Below are 25,187 nucleotides of genomic sequence, written 5' to 3' on the forward strand. Positions count from 1 at the left end.
TTTGTATAAAAAATCCAAAATTTATCTAGGACACTAGATTAAAGCTAGTCATTTATAGTAATATATAATTAAACATTGATCTATACTTTGAGCTTCATATATATACCTAAAACAACTAATATATTCTAGATCATCATGAAAAAAAGCAAAGTCTAGATATAGATATAGTTGGCATCTCAAGATTAAATTAGAATACAAATCTACATCATCTAACGAATAGAACAAAACTATGTCATCATGGAAATAATCTAGATTTAGATCTAGCTAGCTATCTAAACCAAATCTAGACCATCGAAACTAAATTAGAATATAATACTTACCTTGGAGTAACAAATAGCAATGAATCTTCAATTTTTCATGCAAATCTAACAAATTTTGTTGTGAAAATCACCGGCATCTTCCTCCAAAAGCTCCCACTGTTCTTCACTACTTTGGTCGGTATGGTTCTGCTTCGATCAGGAGGTAGGGGATGATGTACTGTTGTAATATTACATACGACTTTAAATACGGAGCTATCTGTACTAAAATGTCCCACCTCCCTCTGGCCATTTTCTCAGACGCCTCGTGTTTAGAGCCGTCTGTATTAATTTTACGGATGACTCATGTTTGGAAGTATCTATGATAAAATAAATATCACAGATAGCTCTAAATACGAGAGTCTGTATTAATATTACATACGGCTACTGTTTGGAGACGTCTGTGATATTCACTTTATTGCAGATGGCTATAAATACGAGCAGTCTGTAATATTAATACAGACGGATTCTAATAGGAACTGTCTATACTAAAAGCATCCCACTACTCTAAGGGGGTCTCATCATTATGACAAACGGTTCTTCTTTAGAGTTATTTGTGATAATCTTTGCACGAACGGCTCCACAAAACCGTCTGTACAGAGACGTCTCACTAAATCATTTATGTAGTAGTGATTGATTGTACTCAAGAGAATATATACACACCACCATCCATATATAATATAGGATATTACTCCAACCGAACGCCTGAAACTATCTATATCGCGTATCTCGATTCATGTTCTTTTCGTGATCTCGAAACTATCCGATCAATTATAAACATATTATTAAAAACTAATCTTAGACACTACTCGATCGTGTCCCCATGAAACTGAAGCCTCGTTCACTGTTCTGAGCCAAATTTGTCATTATTTAGCTTAACACGACATCACAAGAAAACTTTACCTTCTGTGAGGGCATTTTCACTAGTTGTGAGGGCATTTTCACCAGTCCAAGCTAAGTATCGTGAAGAGATATTTTTACCTTCGCTTTTTGCAAGGGAAAAAAAGTACCGATGTGAAAAGCTCCCTCTCCCACTTATTTTCATCCAGCACCGGATATGAAATGATACATACATTCTTTAGGCCTTTTGACAAAAAATAAAACAAATCTCGTCCCGAGACAGTTAAGTAGGCCGAAAGAACACAAAGAAAAGAAAGAAAGCAAAATCCTAACGGAGAACCACCACACCATCTTATTTCGGTCTGTAGAGCTAAAATCACTCTGAAATGTAACCATGAGAATATGATAGTACAAGAGAATATACAGGAGACCATACATCCCACCTAGTACTCAAATATAGTAAATTTAGGTCTTCAGCGGAGCCTGCATCATCCATGCCATATTGATAGATGCGTTATCCCTGTTCTTCCGCACGCCAGATCTGACGTCTCCCTCCCTCATGCCATCCTCCAACCGCGCATTCACTCCGTATGCTCTTGCCACCATTCGGCCTACACGGCTCCGCCCCGAACCCCTGACGCCACCCGCCTCTGGCTCCCCTCCACCCCTTAGTCTCCCTACGGATTGGCTCCCTGTCAGCTGCCGCCCGTGCCTAAAGCCATCTATGAGATGAGGATGGGCCGCATCCTTGTCCAGCTCTTCCTGGAGTACCCAATTCTGACAAGATATGGCAATGTGCTATGGTGGAGGAGCAGCTCACGCGGCCCCGATGCCTCCTCCGGGAGCTGCCTGACGTCGATGCTGACTGCTTGCGCTGCCTCATCCGCAACGGCGACCTTGCGCCGTGCTTCGACACGATTAAGGATGTCGTCGACGAGCAAGACTAGGAGTGCCCCCATTTGCTTCTACGTATGATCATCCCAGTACTGAATGACTGATCCCTGCTTCAGAGAAAGCCTTTTTCTTTCGGAACCAAGTCTGCTTCAGAGAATTATCTTTACTTTCCGTTCTGATGGTTTTCTTCTTTCTTTTTTGTTGTTCTATGTGCAGTTCTACCCGAATCTGAACGATCCAAGTGTTGCGGCAAAGGGATATGCATATGTGGGTTATGTTGCTCTCGTTGCTGTTTCCTCAGCAAAACAGCAATACTGGTTGTGTTTGTATGCTTAACATTAATATTGACGCTAGCGTCCCTAGCTTGGTTCTTTTTTCTTCTGCTTTTGTTTTGATTTTGTTCTAGTGGCCTGGTAGTTATGAACTGTTATTTTGTTTTCAATAAAAGCAGAGAGATCGTTCTCCTTCAAATTAAAAAAAAACAGCTATACTGGTACTGACTGTATTGTTGGGTTACAGTCAAGTTGCATAGTTACTAGAGAATAGCTGTTGGAAGCAAGCAGAGTGCAATTTGGCTTAATCTAGAAAACCCAACAGTGGTAACATTGCCGAAAACAACTTGGTAGGGAATGCTTAATGATCCCTAGATCTCTATAAAAGGTTTTGGGAATGCTCCATTAAATCTTGTCATGTTTCCTTTTCCAAAAGGACTTCACATCTTCAGGTTCCTTCTTGCTTAATATTTTTTCTTTGAATTGCTTGCTTAATGATCCCTAGATCTCTATAAAAGTTTTTGGGACTGCTCCATTAAATCTTATCATGTTTCCTGCAGAATGCTTCTTACAGCTGATACCATCGAACACTTCTAAACCTGTCCAATTTTGCGACTTATGATTTGATCGATTACTATGAAATATACATTGTAGTACATTATACATCTCATAGATATGTAAGAAACATCATCTGCTTAACTCAAATCTTCAGAGATCCTCATATACGAAGAATGTTTAATTTAGATATGTAACTTAAGTCTAGACGTAAATATACATATATGAAAGTGTTTGCTATCTAAAATACTTGTATAGAGTGGAATAAATGTTTAGTTATAAGATATTATTAAAATATATAGAGACCGGAATATAAATGGTATGTTGGAGCGTGACGAGATATGAAGAGAGAAATGTTTTAGATGGATTTCATATGAAAATATGAATGGTGCAATATGGAGTGTCTCTTAGATATGCTATAATATAAGTAAATTAAATGTCCATTTGTTCGTCACCAGTAGCAGGTGCTTTCTAGTTCCGACACGATTACCTTGGCGCGACGAGTGAGACACTGTTTCACACGTCTCACCCTTGAAACTACAATGTGAAATATACATTAAGCTCCTTGATGGCAAATTGTCACCTACATCTAACCTCACAGTACTACTGCCGCAGAGGATCCGAGCCTCCCACACCACTCAGCCACTCAACATAAGAGGCGGCCTCCTCCTCAGCTCCTCGCTCGCCATTGCTTGTCGCAGAGCTGAGCAGGCGCGCGCGCACGGAGAGAGAAAGATGCCAATGGAGAGGTCCGTCTCGTGCGTGGAGAGTACCACGTACGGCGGGGTGGCGGCGGCCGACCTCCGCTGCTACAGCTCCTCCTACGCGCCGCGGGTCCCGTCCAACAAGGTGAAGCGCGCCCGGAGCACCGGCTCGTGGTCGCGCCCGGTGCCCGGCGCCGTGCAGCGGAGCGGGAGCGTCAAGTCCTTCGCCGCCCCGGGGCTGAACCTGCGATCTTACAGCGCCTCCTACGGCCCCACCGCCGATGGCGCCAGCGCCGGCGGCCAGCTGAAGCGGTCCGGCAGCATCACCAACTGGTCCTCCGCTAGCCGCCGGTCCGTGAACCTCAGGGCGTACACCCCCTCCTTCTCCACGCTGGACAGCACGGCCACCGTCGCCCCGGCCCCGGCCCCGGCCAAGAAGGCGTCCGACGACGCCGAGCTGAAGCGGAAGAAGCGGCTGGTGGTGTACAAGGTGTACGGCGTGGAGGGGAAGGTGCGGGACTCGGTGCGGCGCGGCGTCAGCTGGATCAAGGGCAAGTGCTCCCGCCTGGTGTACGGCTGGTGGTGATCGTCTCCTCTGTCCTCTATGCTCCTGCCTCCTGGTATGAGTTGAGCTGTTCGTTTCTCAGTGCACGCCGTCATCACTCTACACTTTTACCCTCCTGCTTTCTCGCTCTTGATCGATCTTTTTTTTGTTCTTGCTCTTGGAGTCAGGATTTCTTTTTCTTTTAGGAGATCTGGTGGCATGTAGCATGAGCAGTGCTTCTCTTGGCGTTTTGTCATGATGTTGGGATGACAAAATCCAAGAGAATGCTTCAGCCTGTGGTGTCCTTGTACATATGATCTTTCCAGTGTACTTACTAGTATCTGGTTATGTAATTTAGGTACTATATAATATATATGTATAGAATAAGATTTTGTCTGTCGATGTGGGATGTGGGATGTAAATTACTACTCAGATCGTTTCATCTTCTTCTGCTGACTGCTGTTACGGAGTAGATTCTATCTATCTCCAGTATGAATATTTTTGTATTATTTCTACCAAGTGTCAAGTTTTCTACCTAGTGCCAAGTCTTGATGCAAGAGAGGAAATTTTTCAACAGGTCTGAAGTGTCTCATCGTCGTCCTATTCATTGAAGCACCTCGGTGTTGTTGCTTGTGTTATGAAAAAGGCCGACACGTACAGGCAATGGGATGCGGATTCTCTGGCAACGCCTTTCTACTTCCATCTCCTTCAATTACAATTTACAACCACGTAGGCAGTTGGGTAGTGTGGAATTTCTAGAGTTCCTTTTTTCCAGATAATTGGTCCAATCGGACAGAACATTTTTTCCATATAATGATTTTCTCTCCAGTAGAGCTTGATGATTGCTCTCAGCATAAGTTCTTTTAGCATCTATAATATTCTCTCTACAGCACCCCGCGAAAAAAGTATATTCTGTCTATCTCTCTATGAGATTTACTAAAGCAAATGTCGTTCTCCACTACTTGTGTAATTCTACTCTATACATTTCAGAGCATTTTCAATGTGTGTACTCCGGCTTGTTTCCTTTTTGTCTGCGTGGTTGAATCGAAGTTCAAACGAAAAGGTAGTAACACTAGTAAGCCGATGATTTCTCAGCAGGGGTCCCCCACTTTGCTGGTTTGCTTGGAGAAATGGCGAACTTCTATGATATATGTGTTACCGATAACACCACTTATCGAAGATCTCTTCACCCTAGTTGAAAAAGAATTTAGAGCCATCTCTTTCATCCAACCCATCCAGTTTCTAAGACTCTAACACCAATCTCAAACTCGTCATTTTGTGCTTTTCATCCTTCACTGTATTGAAATAGTTTCATATTAGTTATAGAAGGGTAATACACTTGACTTAAAAGTGGGGGATTGTAACCTCATTGGTTACCTTTTGAAGTGTAGAAAATCTCATTCGGTCCTACAATCGGTATCGAGGTCCGGTTCATAAGATGTGAGTCACAATATTTGTTCCAATAAACACGAGTGTGTGTGAAGACTTGATAGACCATGTGTGCCGGTAGAGTATGGCCGTAGAGACTATCAATGTATAGTGAAGAGGCCGTGCAAGGAGTGGGGACACCAATGTATGAAGGGTGTGAAAGAGTAATACATTCAACTTAAAAGTGAGAAGTCATTCACCTAGTTGGCTAGCTTTTGGGGTAAAACAAAGTTGATCCAACAGACTATCTCATTCAACATTGTAAAATTATCCATCCAGGATAAGTTCCTTTCAAAGTCCAATTTTGTGAATTTGGATCGTTGAATAGCAACTTGGTGAACTCCGTGACTTGTGTGCTAGCGGTAACGCCATTCATCAAAGAGTTCTTCACCCCTAGTAGAAAAAGAACTTCGAGTCATTTTCTTTCATCCATTCTGTCCTGTTCCTAACATTCAACACCGATCTTGAACTCGTTTCTTGTGCACTTTCACCTTTCGCTCTCTCATCCAACACTGTAAGGTCGTCCATCCGGTACGAGTTACCTTTCGATGTTCGATTCGGTGAACTTGGATTGCTGAACAGTTACTCTTTCCTTCATTATTGTGCATGTGTCTTCTCGAATCGACCTTCCCTTGTGCCTTAACTGTTGATGGACAACATTTTCTTCTGGATGAGAGCAACCAGGTGTATAGTTGCAGCGATTATAGAGTGATGTGCAGCTAGCCACTGTGCTAAGAAAGGGTATACTAGGCCGTGTACTAGGTTGCATACTATGAATGGGTGTCTCTATCTGGTATTTCATAATAACTGATTAGGGCACATAATCACTCCGTTAGAACGAGTAATGCTACTTCTGTACAAGCATCCTCGTCACTGTGGTTCAGTTTTCCTCTCTTCTGTTAAGGCACAAGGGAAGGTCAGCTCTCTTTTTCCATTTTTATCAAAAGACACTGCACTTTGAGCATCTGCTTTTTTATTTAATAAAAATGCAGCTCTCGTTTTCTTGTAAGGATAGCCATTTGATACCCTTTGACTTGTTGCTTGGGCCCACCACTTATTCTAGAATATTTTTTCAGCATGATGTTAACCACACTTGTTGTGCATATAGAGATGTGTCTATCTCAGGATGCAAAAGCAATGTACATGGAAACATTACTAAGCAATATATTGCACACCATATACTGATCGGTGGGATGTCCAAGCTTGAGAAAGAATGGTACTGCCACCACCTATCAACCTGTCCCTTAAAAATTCGCTTGCAATATCCGTATGGTGTAAGATTTGTCATCGCACACAATCCAGTTGATTGCTGCTTTCTAGTGCTAGATTGCCACATCGAAATCATGCAAATTTGACTCATCTTAGCATCAATTTGGCGGACCAATCTTTCTTAGTATCATTCTCTCTTGTAGTAGACGCATCTTGTTGCCAGACTTTGGCCCATCTGAACAAATCAATCAAGTCTATCGAATAAATCGAATGGCGTCCTTCTCGGGTGATGTACAAGTGGCGGCGTCTGAACTAATCCTTCTACCGTGATGTCGACTGGTTAACTCAGCTTCGAAGTGAATTACTTACGTGACCGGCGATTTCAGCAGTGTTAGTCGGATCCATCATTAGATAACGTATATAGAAGCAAATTTTATTTGATCAAAGTCCAGAAAGATTTTTTTAGATTTTATTCACATCATCTATCTTGTGATCTAATAATTGAGCTAAAGAAAAAAAATAAACACGTGTCATTATAAGAGAGGTCTTTCATAGAACAAAATATTATAAAATTTGCTTTCAAATTATACCAACTTTTGATGAAGCTCAAAGATTGAGGGAGGATGGGATCACAGGTTGTTGCATCAGGTGTCATTGATCGATCAAATATTCTGACCCCGGCACCGGCGATCGTACACTGTGGAGGCGCGTGTCGTCGACTCATGATTGACGACATAAGTTCAAAGCGTAAACCGTCTCCAAATCATTGCGATCCGAATTCGGAAGAGGGTCAAGGCCTACCTGATACACCTGGTTGGAAGATACAGTACTGAGAGAGATGTGCACCTTCAGCTCCACCCGCTACAACTCCGGGACCTACCTCGAAATCTGACGGGAACCTCCCGTTCTGGGTCACACCCTGCAATATGGATGGTCACAAACCTGTGATCAACAAGTCCCTGTTTCTGGGTGCACAGTCGTTTCTGCTTCCACTGCTTCAGGTTGAAGAAAAGGCTGGAGTGTTTCTATGATGTAGTAATGAGATTAACGACCAATGAGGGTGAATAGGCGTTCTAATATTTTTTTTTTAAATCGATAATTTTCTTCTATTTAGATCATCCAACGCATCTCAAAACTCAAACGGAAGTAAAAATAGAGAGAAGTTTCAACAAAATAAAATCGAGACAACACGACTTCGTAAATAATATATAAATCATATGTTCCATTTAAGATCAATCTATGTATCTTAGCACTTAAAAGATCAGAACTTGTAAATAAACAAGAAAAGATAAACATCGAGCAAAGAAACTCTCCAAGTTGATTGTCTGGAGGCAAGAAAATTCAAAACCTCATTATATAAGCGTGTGTATACGAATTTTATGTCTCTAGCAACAACAAGAATAACCTCACAAGGTACTGAAATTTCAGCCCAAAAATCAAAACGAAAATCAAATCCAGAAACAAAAAACTTACAAACTTGTAAGGGAACCAATAGAGAGAAATTAGAAGGAGATAAGCATAATAAAATAAAGAAAAATAAACTGCATTATAGCAGAAGTCGGCACTATTTTAGTCAGATTACAAAGACTTTTTTCACAAAACTCTCACATAATACATAGGCTAAGTATTTTTCTTCCTCTTATCTAAAACCCCAGCACAAGACTCTCATATGAATGGCACAAGTGGCTTAAATAGCTAGTTCATCTCCTCTTATAGCTTTACCCCTCTATTTATAAATTAAAAAATTTGACCCTAAGTTTCCTAGTTTTTTCCCAAAATACCCCTCTCTTGTAGAATACTCTTACCTACTATCGACGGTATTTTGGTTCATTCTTTTCTCTATTTATCGGATGACCGCGACGCCTTCACGACTTAGCTTCGTCTCAACGCAAGCTTCGCGATAGTGCCACGTACTCCTCTAGTCCTTCCACGATTTTGAGATCAAATCACGAAACCCTAGTACGCTTCTCAAAGCATGACTCCCCACTTGCTTACCTTAAGCAAGTACTCCAATGTCAATGCATATACTCTGTCTTGCGATCCTAACCACTAGCAAGTCTTTTCCGCTCCCTATCTTTCAGGCCGCCTTGTCACTTGCACCAGCATCCGCTTCGTTTGACTTTGTAAACACGCCGTCTTTATCCGCCTTCCATGCTTTGCTTGACCACCACGTGTTCAGCTAGGATCACCTTTGACACCATCTGGCCTCGTTGATCGTCCTGCACCAAACACTCCGCTTGGCTCCGATCATCCTGTCTTCAACCGCCAAGTTGCATCTATCACTTGCACACCCTGAGATAAGCAAACACATATTTTCAACTCCAATTCTAGTTAATCCATAATCAATATGCTCAAATAAAATCCCAAACCAATTCAAATCATATTAAAGCTCATGCAAAACCGAAGATCATCAAACCAAATAAATACCAATATCAATCACTCATCACAACTAAATCAAGACCATTTCAACTTGATTTCTTAATCTCCCTCTTGATAAGTGCATTGACAATCCTCAAAGTACAAAGATTTTGGTTTGAAGAAATTAAAACAAGATAAGCTCATCCAAGTGACAAAAACTTGACAAAGAGCAAAATATGTCACTTGACATAATAAAGGTTATAAAAATCCTAAAAGAGGCAAAGACGAGCCAAAAAACTCAAAAGAGAAAGAAAAACTTAAAAACCAAAAAACACATGCACCTCCTTGATGATTACACATTTTTTATTTTTCCTATTTTATTTCTAGACAAATGAAATTTTTCCCCTTTGTTTAATATTTATACATAATATCTTTGAGCATATTTTCTTCCCCTTTGGCAATGCAAACATCAAGGATATAAGAAAATGCCAAAGATGTGCAAATGAAATGCAAGCCTACAAAACTTCACATATAGATCATAAAGTACTTGCAAGAACCAGAGATGCCAAAGCACTATGAGGAGTAAACAATACAACTCGAAGGCGCGCAAAGTCTCGAAGTGAGGTCATGTCACAAGTACCAGAAGTGAAACAAGCTTTGATCATGTTATTTCATTATCCAAAAGATGTCATCCCAAAAGCATCCACAGATTAGAGAAACTAGTGCAATATCAAGTTCAAATTAGGTAACCAAGTTCAACCCAACGGGCTATGAAAACACTCACATATCAATCCAACTCTTAGTTTGATAATATGAAAAAGAACATTCTTGGCAGATTAAAAAGTATAAGCTAACTTTCTCATTTGATCATTTAACTATCCTCAAGTGAGCTTTAAACAACCATGAGTTCACTTCTTTGGCAAACCACATGAAGCCTTAAGCCTCCGTATTGAATTCAATTTTAGCTCAAAACTTGATCATTCATTTTATTAACTCAACATAGGATTCAAGATTTTTCACGAAGCCAAAATATGTTGTGCCTTTGCGACAAAAAAAGAGCACATGCTCTCCCAAGAGTTAATCATGGGCTAAACATTTACATAGACAAAGGTCAAATACCCTAATCCGCTAAATTGAACAAAACGACCTACCACAAGCTTTTTACAGAACTAGCCCTAATTTAAGCACTGATCAAGCTAAAGCAAATACTCAAGAGTGACAAGAGATTACATTTATATTTCAAGTTTATTCTTAGAAAAGACAAGCTTGCTCAATAGATTTTATGCCATGTTTCAATAAGAGATTAAGCTTGTATAAATTGTTATACATCCACTACACTTAGCACAAATTCACAACTAGTACCAAAAAGTGCAAAGAACATATAAGTGAAGCTTGCTAACATGATTATCTTACAAAATGCTATGTTATGCAATGCAAATGCAATAGAAGTAAGATAGAGTATATACAAAGGCAACTCTCTATCAAATAATGCTATAGGGATGGCACACACCAAACTCTCCCCTCAGAAAGGCAAACCTTGTTGCATCTAGAGGATTGGTAAAGATGTCGGCTAGTTGGTGTTGGGTTTCTATGTAGGTCAACTCAATGTCCCCCTTCTCATTGTGGTCTCTTAGGAAGTGGAATCTCACATCTATGTGTTTGGTTCTAGAGTGTTAAACTGGGTTATTGGCTAAACTTATGGCATTGGTGTTGTCACACAAAAGTGGCACACCCCTGAAATCTAACCCAAAATCCCTTAAAGTAGTAATCATCAACAAAATATGTGAGCAACAACTACATATTTAGATTCAGTAGTAGACTGCACAACACTAGACTACTTGCGAGAAGACCAACTCACAAGAAAAGTACCTAAGAAATGACAAGTACCAGAGGTACTCTTTCTATCAATATTACAACCAACAGAATCCACATCTGAAAAGCCATGAAGAGAAAGCAAAGAGGATGCAAAAAAAAAAAGACCATACTCGAGAGTGTGCTTGAGATACCTCAAAATGTGTTTCACCGCTTGGCGGTGAGACGTCCTAGGTGAAACCTAAAAGCGAGCACACAAGCATACAACGAAGTGGATATCGGGTCTTATCACCGTCAGGTACAGGAGGAAGTCGATCATGCTCCTGTACTTCCTCTGGTCCACATCCTCGCCATCTTCATCTGGATCAATTACGATCGAGGTAGCCATCAGTGTCGCCAATGGCTTTGCATTGCTTATGTCAAACTTCTTCAACAGATCTTTTGTATACTTTGCCTGGTGAACGAAGGTGCCTTGCTTGAACTGCTTGATTTGAACTCCAAGGAGAAAGTTGAGCTCGCCCATCATCAACATCTTGAACTCCATGCTCATAGTTTCTGCAAACTTGGCCACAAGTGCATGAGAAGAGCCACCAAAAATTATATCATCCATGTAAATCTGAAAAAGTAAGAAATTATTGCCATGTCTAAGAGTGAACAAAGTTTTATCAGCTGACCCCATCACATACCCATGCCCTAGCAAGAAAGACCTAAGCATATCATACCAAGCTCTAGGTGTCTGCTTAAGCTCATACAGAGCTTTTTAAAGCTTGTATACTCTATAAGGATATTTAGGATGGTCAAAGCTTAGTTGTTGTTTGACAAAGATCTCTTTCTCTATGAAACCATTTAGGAATGCACTCTTGACATCCATTTGATATACTTGAAACCTCAGGATGTTGCAAATGCAAGGAGGATCCTAATAGCTTCTAGCCTAGCTACTGGTGCAAAGGTCTCTCCAAAGTCTATCCCCTCTACCTAAGTCAAACTCTGAGCTACCAGCCTAGCCTTGTTTCTTACTACAGACCATCCTCCTCTTGTTTATTTTTGAAAACTCATTTAGTTCCTATTTTGTGAACATTTGGGGGTGGCACTACAAGGACTCAAACTTAGTTTCTCTCAAATTTTTCTAGCTCTTCATGCATGACATTGACCCAACTCAAATCAGATAAAGCATGTCCAACATTATAGGGCTCAAAGGAAGTAACAAATGCAGAATCAGTGAAATGAGCAGATTTGGACCTCGTTACACTTTCATTGATGTCGTCGATCATCATCTGTGGAGGATGTTGCTGTTGAATGTGTTGAGGAGCTTCACACTGCAAGATGATCTCCCCCTCAAACACTACTGGTGTATGTTTGAAAGCAGCTGAAGTGGAAGTAGAGACTGCAGGACCTTCTACAGGCGTAGAAGAGGCAAGAACCAACTTGGGAGCAAGTGTGGTAGTAGAAAGCAGTGGATCATCCTTGTCATCCCCGAAAGCTTGAAGGTCACCATCTACAAAGATACTTTCGCTCATATCCTGGTCACCTGCATACTCAAAGACAGGGCTAGCACAAGGGGTTGATTCATCAAATGTCACATCACAAGAATCCATAATGGTATTAGTGTCAAGATTAAAGACCTTGTAAAAATGATCATGAAGAGAATACCCCAAGAAAATATCATCGGAAGAACGCGACTCGAACTTGTCAAGATTTCCACGCTTTAGGATGAAGCACCGACACCCAAAAACTCTCAAATGTGAAACCTTCGGCTTCCTCCCAAACGCAAATCATAAGAAGACAATTTAAGATTGAGCATAAGAAAATTCGATTAGAGATGTAGCACGCCGTGCTAATGGATTCATCCCAAAACTTCCTAGGAGTCCTATGCTCATCGAGCATCATCCTAGCCATCTCCACTAAAGTGCGATTCTTCCCCTCAACCATGTCATTATTGATGTTCAATGCCATGCTCAAGACAGAAAGTATCAAAGAGATTAGTTCTTGAACTTGGTGTTATTATCACTGCGAATTGCTTTCAATGCACTAGGGAGTTCTTTGAACAATCTCAAAGCCAAGCTCTGAAAGTGTGAAAACACTTCATCCTTGCTTATAAGAAAGAAGACCCAAAAGTAGCAAGAGAAGTCATCAACAATGACAAGAACATACCACTTCCCTCCCGCCGAACAAACCCGGGAAGGAACAACATTGTCCATATGGAGAAGTTCTCCCGCTCATTGAGTCATCACCAGATTGACTAGTGGGTGAAGAGCGGCAACCATCTTACCATGTCGATAAGGAGCATAAATAAGATTCTTCTCAAACTTGAGCTTGGGCAATCCTCAGATGAAACCTAGGTCATCAAACGAGTAAGCAAATCAAAGCTCATGTGACCTAGTCTCCTATGACATATCCAAATCTCAGAAGAAGGTTGTACAATCAAACAACGAGAAGGACCAAGAGACTCAGAAAAATCAGCTCCAAAAACTCTCCCAACTCTGAAAATTTGGCAAATTAAAGCGCAAGAAGAATAAAAAAAACTCGAGAAGTATCACATTTGAAATGCGCTTCCAAGTCCTCATCTAGCAACTGAGATATAGAGAGAAGATTTTATCCTAGATGCTCCACCAAAGACACATCTTTGAGAGTGAAACTCTCATTCACCCTTACCATACATTTAGCCTTCACTCTTCCTTTCCGATCATCCTCAAAACTGATGTACTCATCTCGCTTTATCGGGGTGATGCTAGAGAATCATGATGCATCTCCGGTCATATGGCACGAACAATCAAATTTGATGAGCCACTTGTTCTCTAGATCTCAACCAGGTGGATGGCTCAGTACTAGGGTTAGACAGAAATCCCTTGGAAATTTAGTACTGGGTCATCCATCCTGAAGCAGTGAAAGTAGGTGAATGCAGATTAACACTAGCACGCTGGGGGTGAAAACCACGACGAGGAAAACATGGTCCGCCAAAGTGCTGGGACTCAAAGCCTCTTACACGTGGACCAAAACCATATGAGTTATGGTAAAATCCACGCCGGACAAAGCCTTTGGAAGAAAACTAACGAGCATCTAAGACTTGTGTGCGAGGGCGAGGAAAAGGCTCATGTATATCAACAGAGGGGCAGTACATGTCCCAAGTACTCCACTCCCACTCACGCCGCTCATCTCTCCTACGACGAAAGCAAAACCCAACAAGGTGACTCTCTTTCTCTCTCTCTCTAGCAGTAGGTACAATGGTAGTATCTTTTGGGAACTTGACTACTGGTCACTCTAGGCTCTCTCACTGGGGCACTCACCTTAGGTTGTGGAGCTTTTTTGTGTTGTGGTGCTGGATACTTTTTAGTAGACTATGGTGTGAATTTCTTCTTGATGGGTTGTGGTGCGATATTTATTTTGGACTTCTCAGCTTCTAGGATAGTATGTGTGGTAAAATTAGTCTTACTATCCCCATTGTAAGCAACTGTCTCAAATCCCAACCCAAGAGCCAAACCCGCCTTGTCAGCACACATCTTGATCTTAGCCAAGATCAAATCCATTTTTTCCTTGCCCTCTGAGCACTTCTCCACTAGAGAAAGGATGTACCTATTCTCTGCCAAAAGCTTTTGAACTTTCCCTCTAACCTAGTTGAGCTTGTCCTGAAAGACTATGCAGGTGGAACAGTTTGGCTACACATCCTTTGAACACCCAGCATTCTCCAATCTAGATTCTAGTTTTTTAAGGCGCTTGTCTTTCAGTTCAACATCCTTTGCAAGCAAAGGACAATTCTTGCAAACACCTAAGAGAGTAGACCTAAACTTCTCAAGGAGCTTCTTCTCGAAACTCTTAAGCCGACTGATGACTTGAGCATGCACATTTCAAAGCCCAACAAGTTTAGCCATGACAATCAAACAACTCTCACACTCCTCAACATCAGGCCTAAACCTAAGTAATGCAAGTTCAGTAGATACAAACTCATACTTAGGTCTAAGATCCTTCAACTCGCACACAGCTTTCTTAAGTAACCTATCCTGGCTAACAAGAGCATCATTCAAGGTATCAACTTGGATGGAAAGCTGGTCGTAGGAAGGTAATACCTTGGAAGGATCAAGCTCGGGGTCGTTGTCATTGTCATCTACCATGAAGCAGAGGTTGGTGAAGTCCTTGGCCTTCTTCTTGATCTTCACTTGCGGTTCCTCCTCGTCCGAGCTCTCCTCCTTGCTTGAAGAGGTGTCGATGTTGCTGAGAGCCGCCACGAACACCCTAGAAGCCGCCTTGGCTGCCTTCTTGGCCATCTTGTCATGGTTCTTTTTTAAGAAGGGCTTCTTATTCTTCTTCTTGTGCTTGTTGTAGTTTTGGTCACTGTCCTCCTTCTTCTTGAGCTTGGGGCACTCCGCCTTGAAGTGAGTGGTTTCACCATACTCAAAACAAGCACAAGAACCCTCTCTCCTCCGGTCTCTTCTGTTGTTGTAGAAGTGAGTAAACTTCTTCACAATGAGCGTAAGGTCCTCATCATCCAGTGCGTCTATCTACTCCTTTATGATAGAAACCAAAGAAGACAAAGCAAATCCACTTCGTGAAGTGTTAGAACAAGAAAAACTAGCTCTAGTCTGATTGCCACCACTAGGTCCAGAAACCAACACTATATTCTAAGATAGGAGGTTTCCGAGACCAAACCAAGCCACCTTAGCTATCTCAGTGGATTTGAGCTTGCTGAAGAGTTCATCATAAGTTAACGTGTTGTAACTTAGCGACTCTTCAATGCTCGAGATCTTAACTTCCCGTATGCTACGGTCAAAAGCATAGAGAAACTTGATCTCTCTCTTGTGGTTAGAATAGGGAAACTAGTGGATCTAAGGTTGCTAACAATTCCTTCAAAACGAGCAAGCATAGCATCTAAAGACTCTCCAGGGTTCTGTATGAACATCTGATATTCCTGGTTATACGTGCTCTAGTGTCTGGCCATCATTTGGTTAGTACCCTCATGAAAGACACTAAGAGTCGACAAGATCTCACTAGCAGTAAGGAGATGATGAACTCCATTAAACTCTTTACGACTCAAACTAGTAAACAATATATTACGAGCCTTGTTGTTTGCCTCGTATTGTTCAACCTGGGCCTGAGAAGAACGAGTAATAGGAATCACATAGTTGGAGTCCACAATCTCCCATATTTCACTTCCTTAGCTTAGGAGATAAGCCTCTATGCGCACCTTGCAGTACGAAAAATCTCGACCATCGAATAACGGAGTTTTCCCAATTCTCTCCATTGTCACCTAAGGATCACAAAGCCAGTTAAGGTCAACAAGTGATCAAAATAGCTCTGATACCAATTGTAGCAACGAGATTGGCGACTAGAGGTGGGGGGGGGGGGTGAATAGACACCTCAACAAATTTCTTGGGAAATTGATGATCTTCTCCTATTTGGATCACCCAACGTACCTCAAACCTCAAGCGGAAGCAAAAATAGAAAGAAGTTTTAACAAGAGAATATCGAGGTAACACGACTTCATGGATGGTATATGAACTATATGTTCTATTTAAGAATCCATGTGTCTTAGCACTCAAAAGATCATAACTTGCAAAGAAATAAGAAAAGATGAACACTGTGCAATGAAACTCTCCAAGCTGATTATCTAGAGGCAAGGAAATCCAAAACTCTATCACATAAGTGTGTGTATGTGAATTTTATTTCTCTAGCAACAAGACGAATGACCTCCCAAGGTGCTGAAATTTCAGCCCAAAAATTAAAACGAAAATCAAAGCCAGAAACCGAAAAAACTTGCAAAGGTATCAATAAAGAGAAACTAGAAGGAGGTGAGCACAATAACATGAAGAAAAATAAATTTCATTGCAGTAGAGGTCAACCATATTTTAGACAAATTACAAAGATTTTTTCTCACAAAGCTCTCACCTAATACATAAGCTAAGCACTCATCTTCCTTTCCTCTAAAACCATATCACAAGGCTCTCATATGGATCGAACAAGGGGCTCAAAATGGCTGGTTCATCTCCTCCCATAGCCCTACCCCTCTATTTATAAGCCTAGAAAATTTGACCCCTAAATTTCCTAGCTTTTTCCCAAAATACCTCTCCCTTGTAGTACATTCCTACCTACAATCGAGGGTATTTTGATCCATTTTTTTCTCAATTCATTGGACGGCCACGGCGCCTTCATGACATAGCTTCGCCTTAATGCAAGCTTCGCGATGGTGCCACGGACTCCTCTAGTCCTCCCACGGTTTTGAGGACAAACCACGAAACACTAGCACACTTCTTAAAACGTGACTCCCTATTTGGTTACACCTTAAGCAAGTGCTTTGATGTCAACGTATGTACTCCGTCTTGCAATCTTGACCGCTAGAAAGTCTTTCCCGCTCCCGATCCCTCAGGCCGTCATGTCACTTGCATCGACATCCCCTTCGCTTGACTTTATCAACACGTCATCTTCATCCGTCTTTCATACTTTGCTTGACCTCTACGTGTTCAGCTAGGATCACCTTGACTCCACCTGGCCTCCTTGATCGTTCGGCACCAAGCACTCTGCTTGGCCCCAATCATCTCGTCGTCGACCGACAAGTTGCATCCATCACCTGCACACCATGAGACAAGCAAACACATATCTTCAACTCCAATTCTAGTTAATCCATAATCAATATGCTCAAATGAAATCCTAAATCAATTCAAATCACATCAAAACTCATGCAAAACCGAAAATCATCAAACCAAATAAATACCAATGTCAGTCACTCATCACAAGTAAATATGGCACATTTCAACTTGGTTGTCACATGAACGAGAGGAAAAGAAATGAATAGAAAAGTTTGATGTGTTGCTGCTTGTTTGTCTCTCTTTTTTCAGTTTTTCTTTTTTCTCGGTCTATAGCTCACTCATGTGTTTTAGAGTCTCAAAACACCTGAATTTTCAGCCGTTGGATCAGCTGCCCCTTCCACGTCCAACGCCCCCATCTTCTTCTTTCTCTAACCCCTTCTTCCCTCGAGTTGCTCCCATCCCAGCGTCCATCTACCACGTTGTTCCCCCGCCCCACCATCCCACCGCCGGATCCGCGGTCATCAATGATTGGTAAAATCCATTATTCAAATACTTATTTAAAGTGGGAATATCTGATCATCAACTATGTATATCAAAGAAGAGGATAATGACCCTACGTCATGTTTTACCTTAATTAATGTTAGGAAAAGATAATTAAAACATGTATATGTCTAGATCTAGTCCTAACAATCTCAATGAGTTATCTCGCATTCTAAATCCTAAAGCCCTTGCCAGATGAATCTCGTCATGGTATGGCTCTGTTGTGGATCTCGTGGATCTCAATGGGCTTTTTCTTCTACTATTCGACTAGTCTTGCTCTATATTGCTTGTTCGACTTCTGGTTTGGAATTCAATTGTCTTACCTAGCCTTTTCTCCGATGCCCCTAGACATACCCCTCCCCTCCTTGTATAGTCAGGTCAAGGAGATGTATCATACTCGGAGTTTCCAAGTGTAATCTTCCTGGATTGTATATCTTCCAAATATCTGAAAAACTCCTTCCCAATCTAAGTATGGTTTCCCTGAACATGATGAACTGCCTAAAATATTAGTATATGCTTTATTTACCCTATAGCGGTTGTGTAACCTACCGTATTAGGTTAAGGACATATGTATAGTGGATACCCGTTCTAAGAATATACCTCATTTCTATTAACTATATATAATCATTAATGATTTAGTCCTTGTTAGCCGGCCTCTACCAACTAACATGTCTTTGAGGAGTGGTTGATTGTGACCCCTAACCCTACCTATCGTCCGTCCCCCGCCGCCTCATAGCCCCTCCAAACCACCGTTGTCATGCTGGGCAGTCCTATCATCAACGACTTCCCTCTAAGCCTACCATCCTCCATTGAATCCCCACCCCCTAACCCTAGCCTCGCTGGAGATGGAGAAACTGGGGTCAGAGCTCGCCGAAGATGGAGAGCGTATGTTGGGTGAAGAGGTGGAAGAGAAAATTCAAGTATCGAGAATGTGAGAAACACTCGATTAAATTATAGCAATACCTTTTCTTAAGAAGTCGGGAGGAGAGGCCCCCTACCTAAGTTCTCATTAATAGCAAAGCACGAAAAGTTTTGTGTATATAATGCAAGAGTGGGAGGGAGAAGGGAGATGCACACTCAGGTGCTGAATATGAATAACGGACACTCACAGGCATCAAAGTACAATGAACATTACATAATCAAATATTGTGTTGAGATTCGATAGGATTGCAATGTAATAGTAGGCAAACAATGATTCAAACTCAATTCTTTATTGATCTTTCATGAGTACATATACAAGTGAGAAGGTGTCTGTTTGGGAGACACCCCTTCTGAACAGATGCATGTTTGTTCAATGGGCAGCAGTTGCCGGTGTAGATCATTTGATCTCTAACACTCCCCCTTGATTGATGCCGGTCCATGTGTATACATATTATCTTGAAAGCTCCTCCAAAAACCCTGTGGTAAAAATATGAGAAGAGTAATAGTGATATGCTGTAAAACTCCTTTAAACCCCAGTGAGAATAAAGAGAAAATGATACAACATATTTTGATTATTGTCTCATTGTAAACTCATATGAGAAAACCTTTTAAAAGGAAAAACTCATAAGCAAGTTTAGAGAACAATAGATATGCCTTTGATACCTCCTTTAAAAAACCCTGTAAGGAACATAAGAGATATGACATATGACCATGCGTAGATATTGCCTCATTAAAAACCTTTTATGAGAAACTTTGTAGGTAAAATTTAAAGGGAAAAGAGTATAATATGATGTATGAATATGTTAAATTTAGGAGGAGACTCCCCATGATCCTTGCAAATCTAGAAGTCACCGCATACCAATACCATGAACATATTTTTAGAATGTCGAAGTTGGTAAGGACTCTGTGAATAAATCTGTGAGGTTTTCACAAGATTTGATTTGCAAGATGTTTATTTTTCTACTTTGTTGTAACTCATGAGGATAAAATAATTTAGGGGCAATATGCTTAGTGATATTGCTCTTTATGTAACCTGTTTGCATCTGAGCAACACAAGTTGTATTATATTCGAAGATAATGGTAGGTGATTTAATGGAACTAATACCACATGACTGTTGTATATGGTTCATCATTCTACAAATCCACACACATTCACACAGTGCATCACATAATGCGATAATATTATAATGATTGGTGGATGTAGCCACTAAAGTTTGCTTGGAAGACTTCCATGAAATGGCTTTTACACCATGTAGAAACACAAAGCCTGTCTATGATCTGGCATTGTGAGGACCTAATAAGTAGCCAGTATTAGTATATCCAATCATATTTGAATCTTGGTTTCTTTGAAATTGAAAGAATAGACCAAGATCTTTGGTGTCTTAGAGATATCGACAGATATTCTTGACTCTTGCCCAATAGCGTTTAGTTAGAGCAGCGCTATGTCTAGCTAGTAAGTTCACTACAAATGTGATATCATGAAAAGTGCAATTTGCAAGATACATGAGCGCTCCATTGGCCCTGAGATATGGAACCTCGGGTCCCAATATCTCTTCTCTATCTTCCCGTGGTCTAAATAGATCTTTCTCCATGTTTAGAGATTGAACAACCATAGGGGTTTTAGATGGATATGATTTGTCCATATTTAAATTTCTCCAATGTATTCTGGATATAGGCAGCTTGGTGTACCATAATTCTTGAGGAAAGGTGCTCAAGTTGTAGACCAAAGAAAAAATTGATTTTACCTAAATCCTTCATCTCAAATTCCATCTTTAAATGATCACATGCTTCATTTGTATCTTGTGCGTTGCAAATGATATTTAGGTCATCAACATACACTGAGATAAGACAAAACCATGTCAAGGATTTCTCAATGAACACGCATGGACAATCATCATTGTTGGAGTAACCCTTTTGCAGAAGGAACTTACTAAGTCGATTGTACCATATTCGTACCGACTGCTTTAAACCATATAATGACTTATTAATCTTTACATAATATGTGTTGTGATTTACGTTTGGATTCGGAATTTGGATTCTATTGGGAACTTTCATGTATATATCTGAATCAAGTGACCCATATAGATATACGGTCACTACATCCATCAACTGTATAGATAGATGATTTTGAACTGCCAATGAAATAAGATATCGGAATATGATTCTACTCGTGACTAAAGAATAGGTTTTATTGAAATCATTGCCGGATCTCTACGTGAACCCTTGTGCTATAAGACTTACTTTGTATCTCACCACCTCGTTGTTCTCTTTCTGTTTCCAGACAAAAACCCATTTGAATCCCACAGGGAAGATATTTGGAGGTGTAGGTATTACTTTTGTGAATACCTCTCTTTTTGTGAGCGAGGCTATCTCTACTTGGATTGAGTCCAGTTCGATCGTTATTCACACTCTGCCATGGTCTTAGGATCTAGATCATTTTGGAGGTTGTTTGCAATCATTGTGGAGATATATGCGTCGATAATTGTAGTCTTTTGGTCATATGATTATCCAAAATATAGATAGTTGGTGGAAATCTCTTATACCCTTGGTGACTGTTTGTGATTTCCTAATACGATTGAGTTGGGGTATTCCGATGTCCCAGTATCATGAATTGTGTGCACTATTGAGTTGTGGATGTTGCCCATCCACTGGGTGTATACTACCCATTGGGTGTCTGTCAACTTGAGGTTGACTTGCACTTACTATTTTAGAGGGTTTTTCCTTTGTTTCCTTTGGCGCTTGTGAGAAGTTGTATCCTCCTTTGTGGCCGTACTTCTCCCCCTCTTATTTTTGAATAGGGAGTTGAGTGGTTTTTATTGGTACCTCTACTCTTTTAGGCACATTTTTGGAAGGATTATAGGCACCCTTATTTTCACTTTTGCAATTTCCTAAAATTTTATAGAATTTAATTAAGGTTTAAAAAAATAAAGTAGGTTAAAACCTATTTTCTATATTAAATCCAATTTTGACATAGGTTATATTTGTTTATATGCATTCATGCTGGAATTAGCCATCTAGGATTTCCTTCGTTTTTGTTTGGTTTTGATTTGCGGCTTTTGATTTGAGTTAGATTTGCTTTGATTTGTTTTCTAAGGTTTAAAAGAATGAAAAGGAAAAAAGAAAAGAAAATCCTTCCTGGGCTACTCTCTCTCCTTTCGGCCTGCCCAACATGCCTACCGGTCTGTCTCCCACCTTCCTTTGCCTGCCTCTCTAGCTTGGGATGGCCTCGGCCTCGGCCCAGTGCTACACCGCGCTTCTCCAGCCCACGCCTCGGTCCAGCTCTCCATCTGCCTGCCTTCGTGCCAGCCTAGCCGCTCGCCCGTTCACCCGCAAAAGCGCCAGGCTGCTTCCCACCTTTGCGCTCACCTTCGTCTTCGAGTTGGAGGTCCGAGTGCTACATGAGTCCACCGTCGCCTTGGAGTCCTAGACTACCCCGCCATCTTTCTCCTGCCTATATAGGTCCTCCCCTCCTCCTCGTGTTTTACCCAAGCCAAATCCACTGCCCCTCGAGCCAACTCGCTGAGATCCAGAGCCGTCGATGCCATTTTCGTAGCCGTCTCGGTCTACATCGCTGTCGCGCCATTTTGTTGCCGCTTTGACCCGTCCAAGCTGACCAACAAACCCACCCACCTTCCCTGAAGCTTGTGCCACCGCCGATTTGGGTCCACAGCCACCGAAACAGCCCCGCTGACGTGATCCTGAGCTCCTTCATTTCCCCACCATCGCCGACACCCCTTCAGTGTTGCTCCGCCTCGGTAAGCGCCAAAAAGAGATCCCCATGAGCTGTTCATTATAGTATGTCGCTTGTCGTCGTCGTTGGTGAGTCGGAATGCTATTCCGTCGAATCTCCCCTCGACTCCGCCATGTCTGCTATCTGCTCTGGCCGCCCACCCTTTTGGTCATAGGATCTATAGTGCACGGTCTCGATTAGGTCCATTAGATACCCCTTCATCCACCAATAGGAAGTTGCCATGTGTCAACATAAACGCAATCTGCAGTTTTGCCTCCTCAGCAAGCCACCTCAGTGCACATCACCTCTTTAGCCAACGTGTCAACCCAGTCACGCCTAGTCAGTAGCTCAGTCAATGCTTGCGCAATAAACCCCCTGCTGGCGTAATAATTCAACGATTTCAGTAATAAAAATAATCCGTTAAACTCTTAAATTCGTGTAATTTTGCAGAAAAGCCCTCATTTAGTAAAACCATCATAACATTTTCGTTGTAGCTCCGTTTTAAGCGATTCTTGTGCCGTTAGACTCGTTTCTCCGAGCTCTATCTTTATAGATACATTTTGTCTTGTTGTCCTTTTATTTTGTGCTCTGTTATTTTCTTAGTGTGTTGTATTTGTGTGCTTTGCCGGTAATCGTGCAATTAGACATCAATGCCTCGAATCAATCTGAGGGACATCAAGACTAGGAGCTAAGTACACTTAGCAGCAGCAAGGAGAAGGCAAGTGTTCTTGATCATTTTAAACCTATGTTTTTAAATGTTTTGATTTACAAAACTGCATGCAATATATGTCAACTTGATGGGTAGTCACTTATGTTAGGGTTTACCTAGTTCTTTGTTTACATTCCTTGAAGTCTAAGTGGTAGTTGGTATGAGTCTTTTAGGTAGAATTGCTTAGCCATGCTGGGAAGTGTCATATAATTGATTAATGGATATATGCAACTTGGGTGATAAACATGATGTAGCAACATGGAACTTAGGACTTGGGCAAAGAGATGACTTTGATAATGTTGTTATTTGTGGACACGTTCCAAGCATAATGGTAGGTTCTGGATGTCCTTAACATTTGCTACGGTTCTGGATGTCCGTTAATATTTGTATAGGTTCTAGATGTCCTTCAACATTTGATGGTTATTACCTGGCTGGATAGTCTTTGCCCAATTATGAATAAATGAAACATGTGTAACCTGATTAAGGACCGGTTCATGGAGCGAAAACCAAAGAAATACCGTACCAAACATGAGGTCGATATGGATAAGACTTATCATATCGATTAGACACCTAGCTGGCATTCGTTGGAGTACCAGGACCTAATTGGTGGACCATGCTTCGTAGTGATTCCCCTGGCGGCACACCACTTGGTGTGTGTTAAGTTTCTTGCAAACACGACAACAAGAATAGCACAACTCGTGGCTAAAAGTTGGACAACCTCTATAGAGTGTAAACTGTTATAACAGCCATGCCCACGGTTGTGGGAGACTTGGATCCTCACATGATTAGTTGGTTATGGGAATGGTCTTGGTGATAGTTAGCTGGTTATGGTTTGCAAAGTGGTTATTCTCGGATAATAATGGTTTGGGTTATACGGGTATAATCACTTAATAAATGTTTAATGCATTTGAATTACATTACTTTTTTTTACTCGTATTTATGAAAATATACCATGTCTCAGCCTATTCTTGTTGTGAGCCTACACATTATTATTTTTTCCCACACTTACTGAGTACTCCATGTACTCACCCTTGCTATCTCCTACAATTCATATGCTGTTCAGTGGAGGACTTTCAAGATTTTCAAGACGATGATTTGGTGTACTAGGAGCGTGTTCCCTAGTCAGTGCCTGTAGAGTTGTTGTGGTCGCTGATGCTTTCATCCCGATGCCGTCGTTTAGCTTAGTAGTTTGGTTAATAGAGTTGCTTAAGTGAAGTTTTTATGTAAGAGTTAACGGTTGTAAGTTAAAGTATTGCTTTTGTTACTTAACCTACGATGTCCTTATGTGTGTTAAACTTTCTGGGCACACATAAGCCGCACTTGATTTTGTCTGTTAAAACCGGGTGTGACAGAGGTGGTATCAAAGCCATACTAACTGTAGGACCGCAAGCCTAGTTAGAATGGTCGTTGCTAAGGTTTCTTCCAGTTCATTTAAAACCCTAGAAGCTTTTCTTATTTTTCTCATCTCTTGTTATCTTTTAAGGTTATCTCTTATATCCTATCTTCTCTTTTATAGATGGTTCATCAACTACTCACTGCTCGCAAGTCAACTAGAGGTTGTCCACCCATGCTTCAACGTGTCACAACCGAAGAGGAGATTGATAATCCCACTTTCCGCAATATGGATTCTGTTCCTGACATCTACGAGAGTGATGGTCTTCACGCTGGACACTTTCCTTGCTTGCTATGAGGAATACTTTCTGGACTTGGACATACACAAAAGCCAATCTATAGAGGAATCAAGAAACAGTGAGCTGGATATGTGGAATGGAAGGTAGAAGTCACCACCTACGACTACGAGCGAAGCGAAGATGAAGGCATGGATGTTTGTCGAATTGTGGGCATTCACTCTGCAATGTC

At 41.2% G+C, this 25,187-nt stretch overlaps 1 protein-coding gene across 2 annotated transcripts; it reads left to right on the forward strand.

The window, feature by feature from the left end:
• The first annotated feature begins 3,294 nt into the window (after positions 1-3,294).
• LOC133918654 (uncharacterized) lies at positions 3,295-4,955 on the forward strand. 2 transcript variants are annotated; one of them, XM_062362627.1, is made up of 2 exons: positions 3,295-4,181; positions 4,683-4,955. In XM_062362627.1, the coding sequence occupies exon 1, from the start codon at positions 3,593-3,595 to the stop codon at positions 4,145-4,147; it is 555 nt and encodes a 184-aa protein (XP_062218611.1). In that variant the 5' UTR covers positions 3,295-3,592; the 3' UTR covers positions 4,148-4,181; positions 4,683-4,955. The 2 variants fall into 2 exon arrangements, with proteins under 2 accessions (XP_062218611.1, XP_062218610.1); XM_062362626.1 differs by lacking the exon at positions 4,683-4,955 and adding an exon at positions 4,294-4,501 and having other exon boundaries at positions 3,296-4,181.
• Positions 4,956-25,187: the final 20,232 nt, after the last annotated feature.

Source organism: Phragmites australis, chromosome 5, assembly GCF_958298935.1.
Source record: "Phragmites australis chromosome 5, lpPhrAust1.1, whole genome shotgun sequence".
Lineage (NCBI taxonomy): Eukaryota > Viridiplantae > Streptophyta > Magnoliopsida > Poales > Poaceae > Phragmites > Phragmites australis.

Excerpts from the sequence above, each read along its gene's own strand:
- LOC133918654 (XM_062362627.1), top strand. The coding sequence starts at position 3,593 with ATGCCAATGGAGAGGTCCGTCTCGTGCGTGGAGAGTACCACGTACGGC.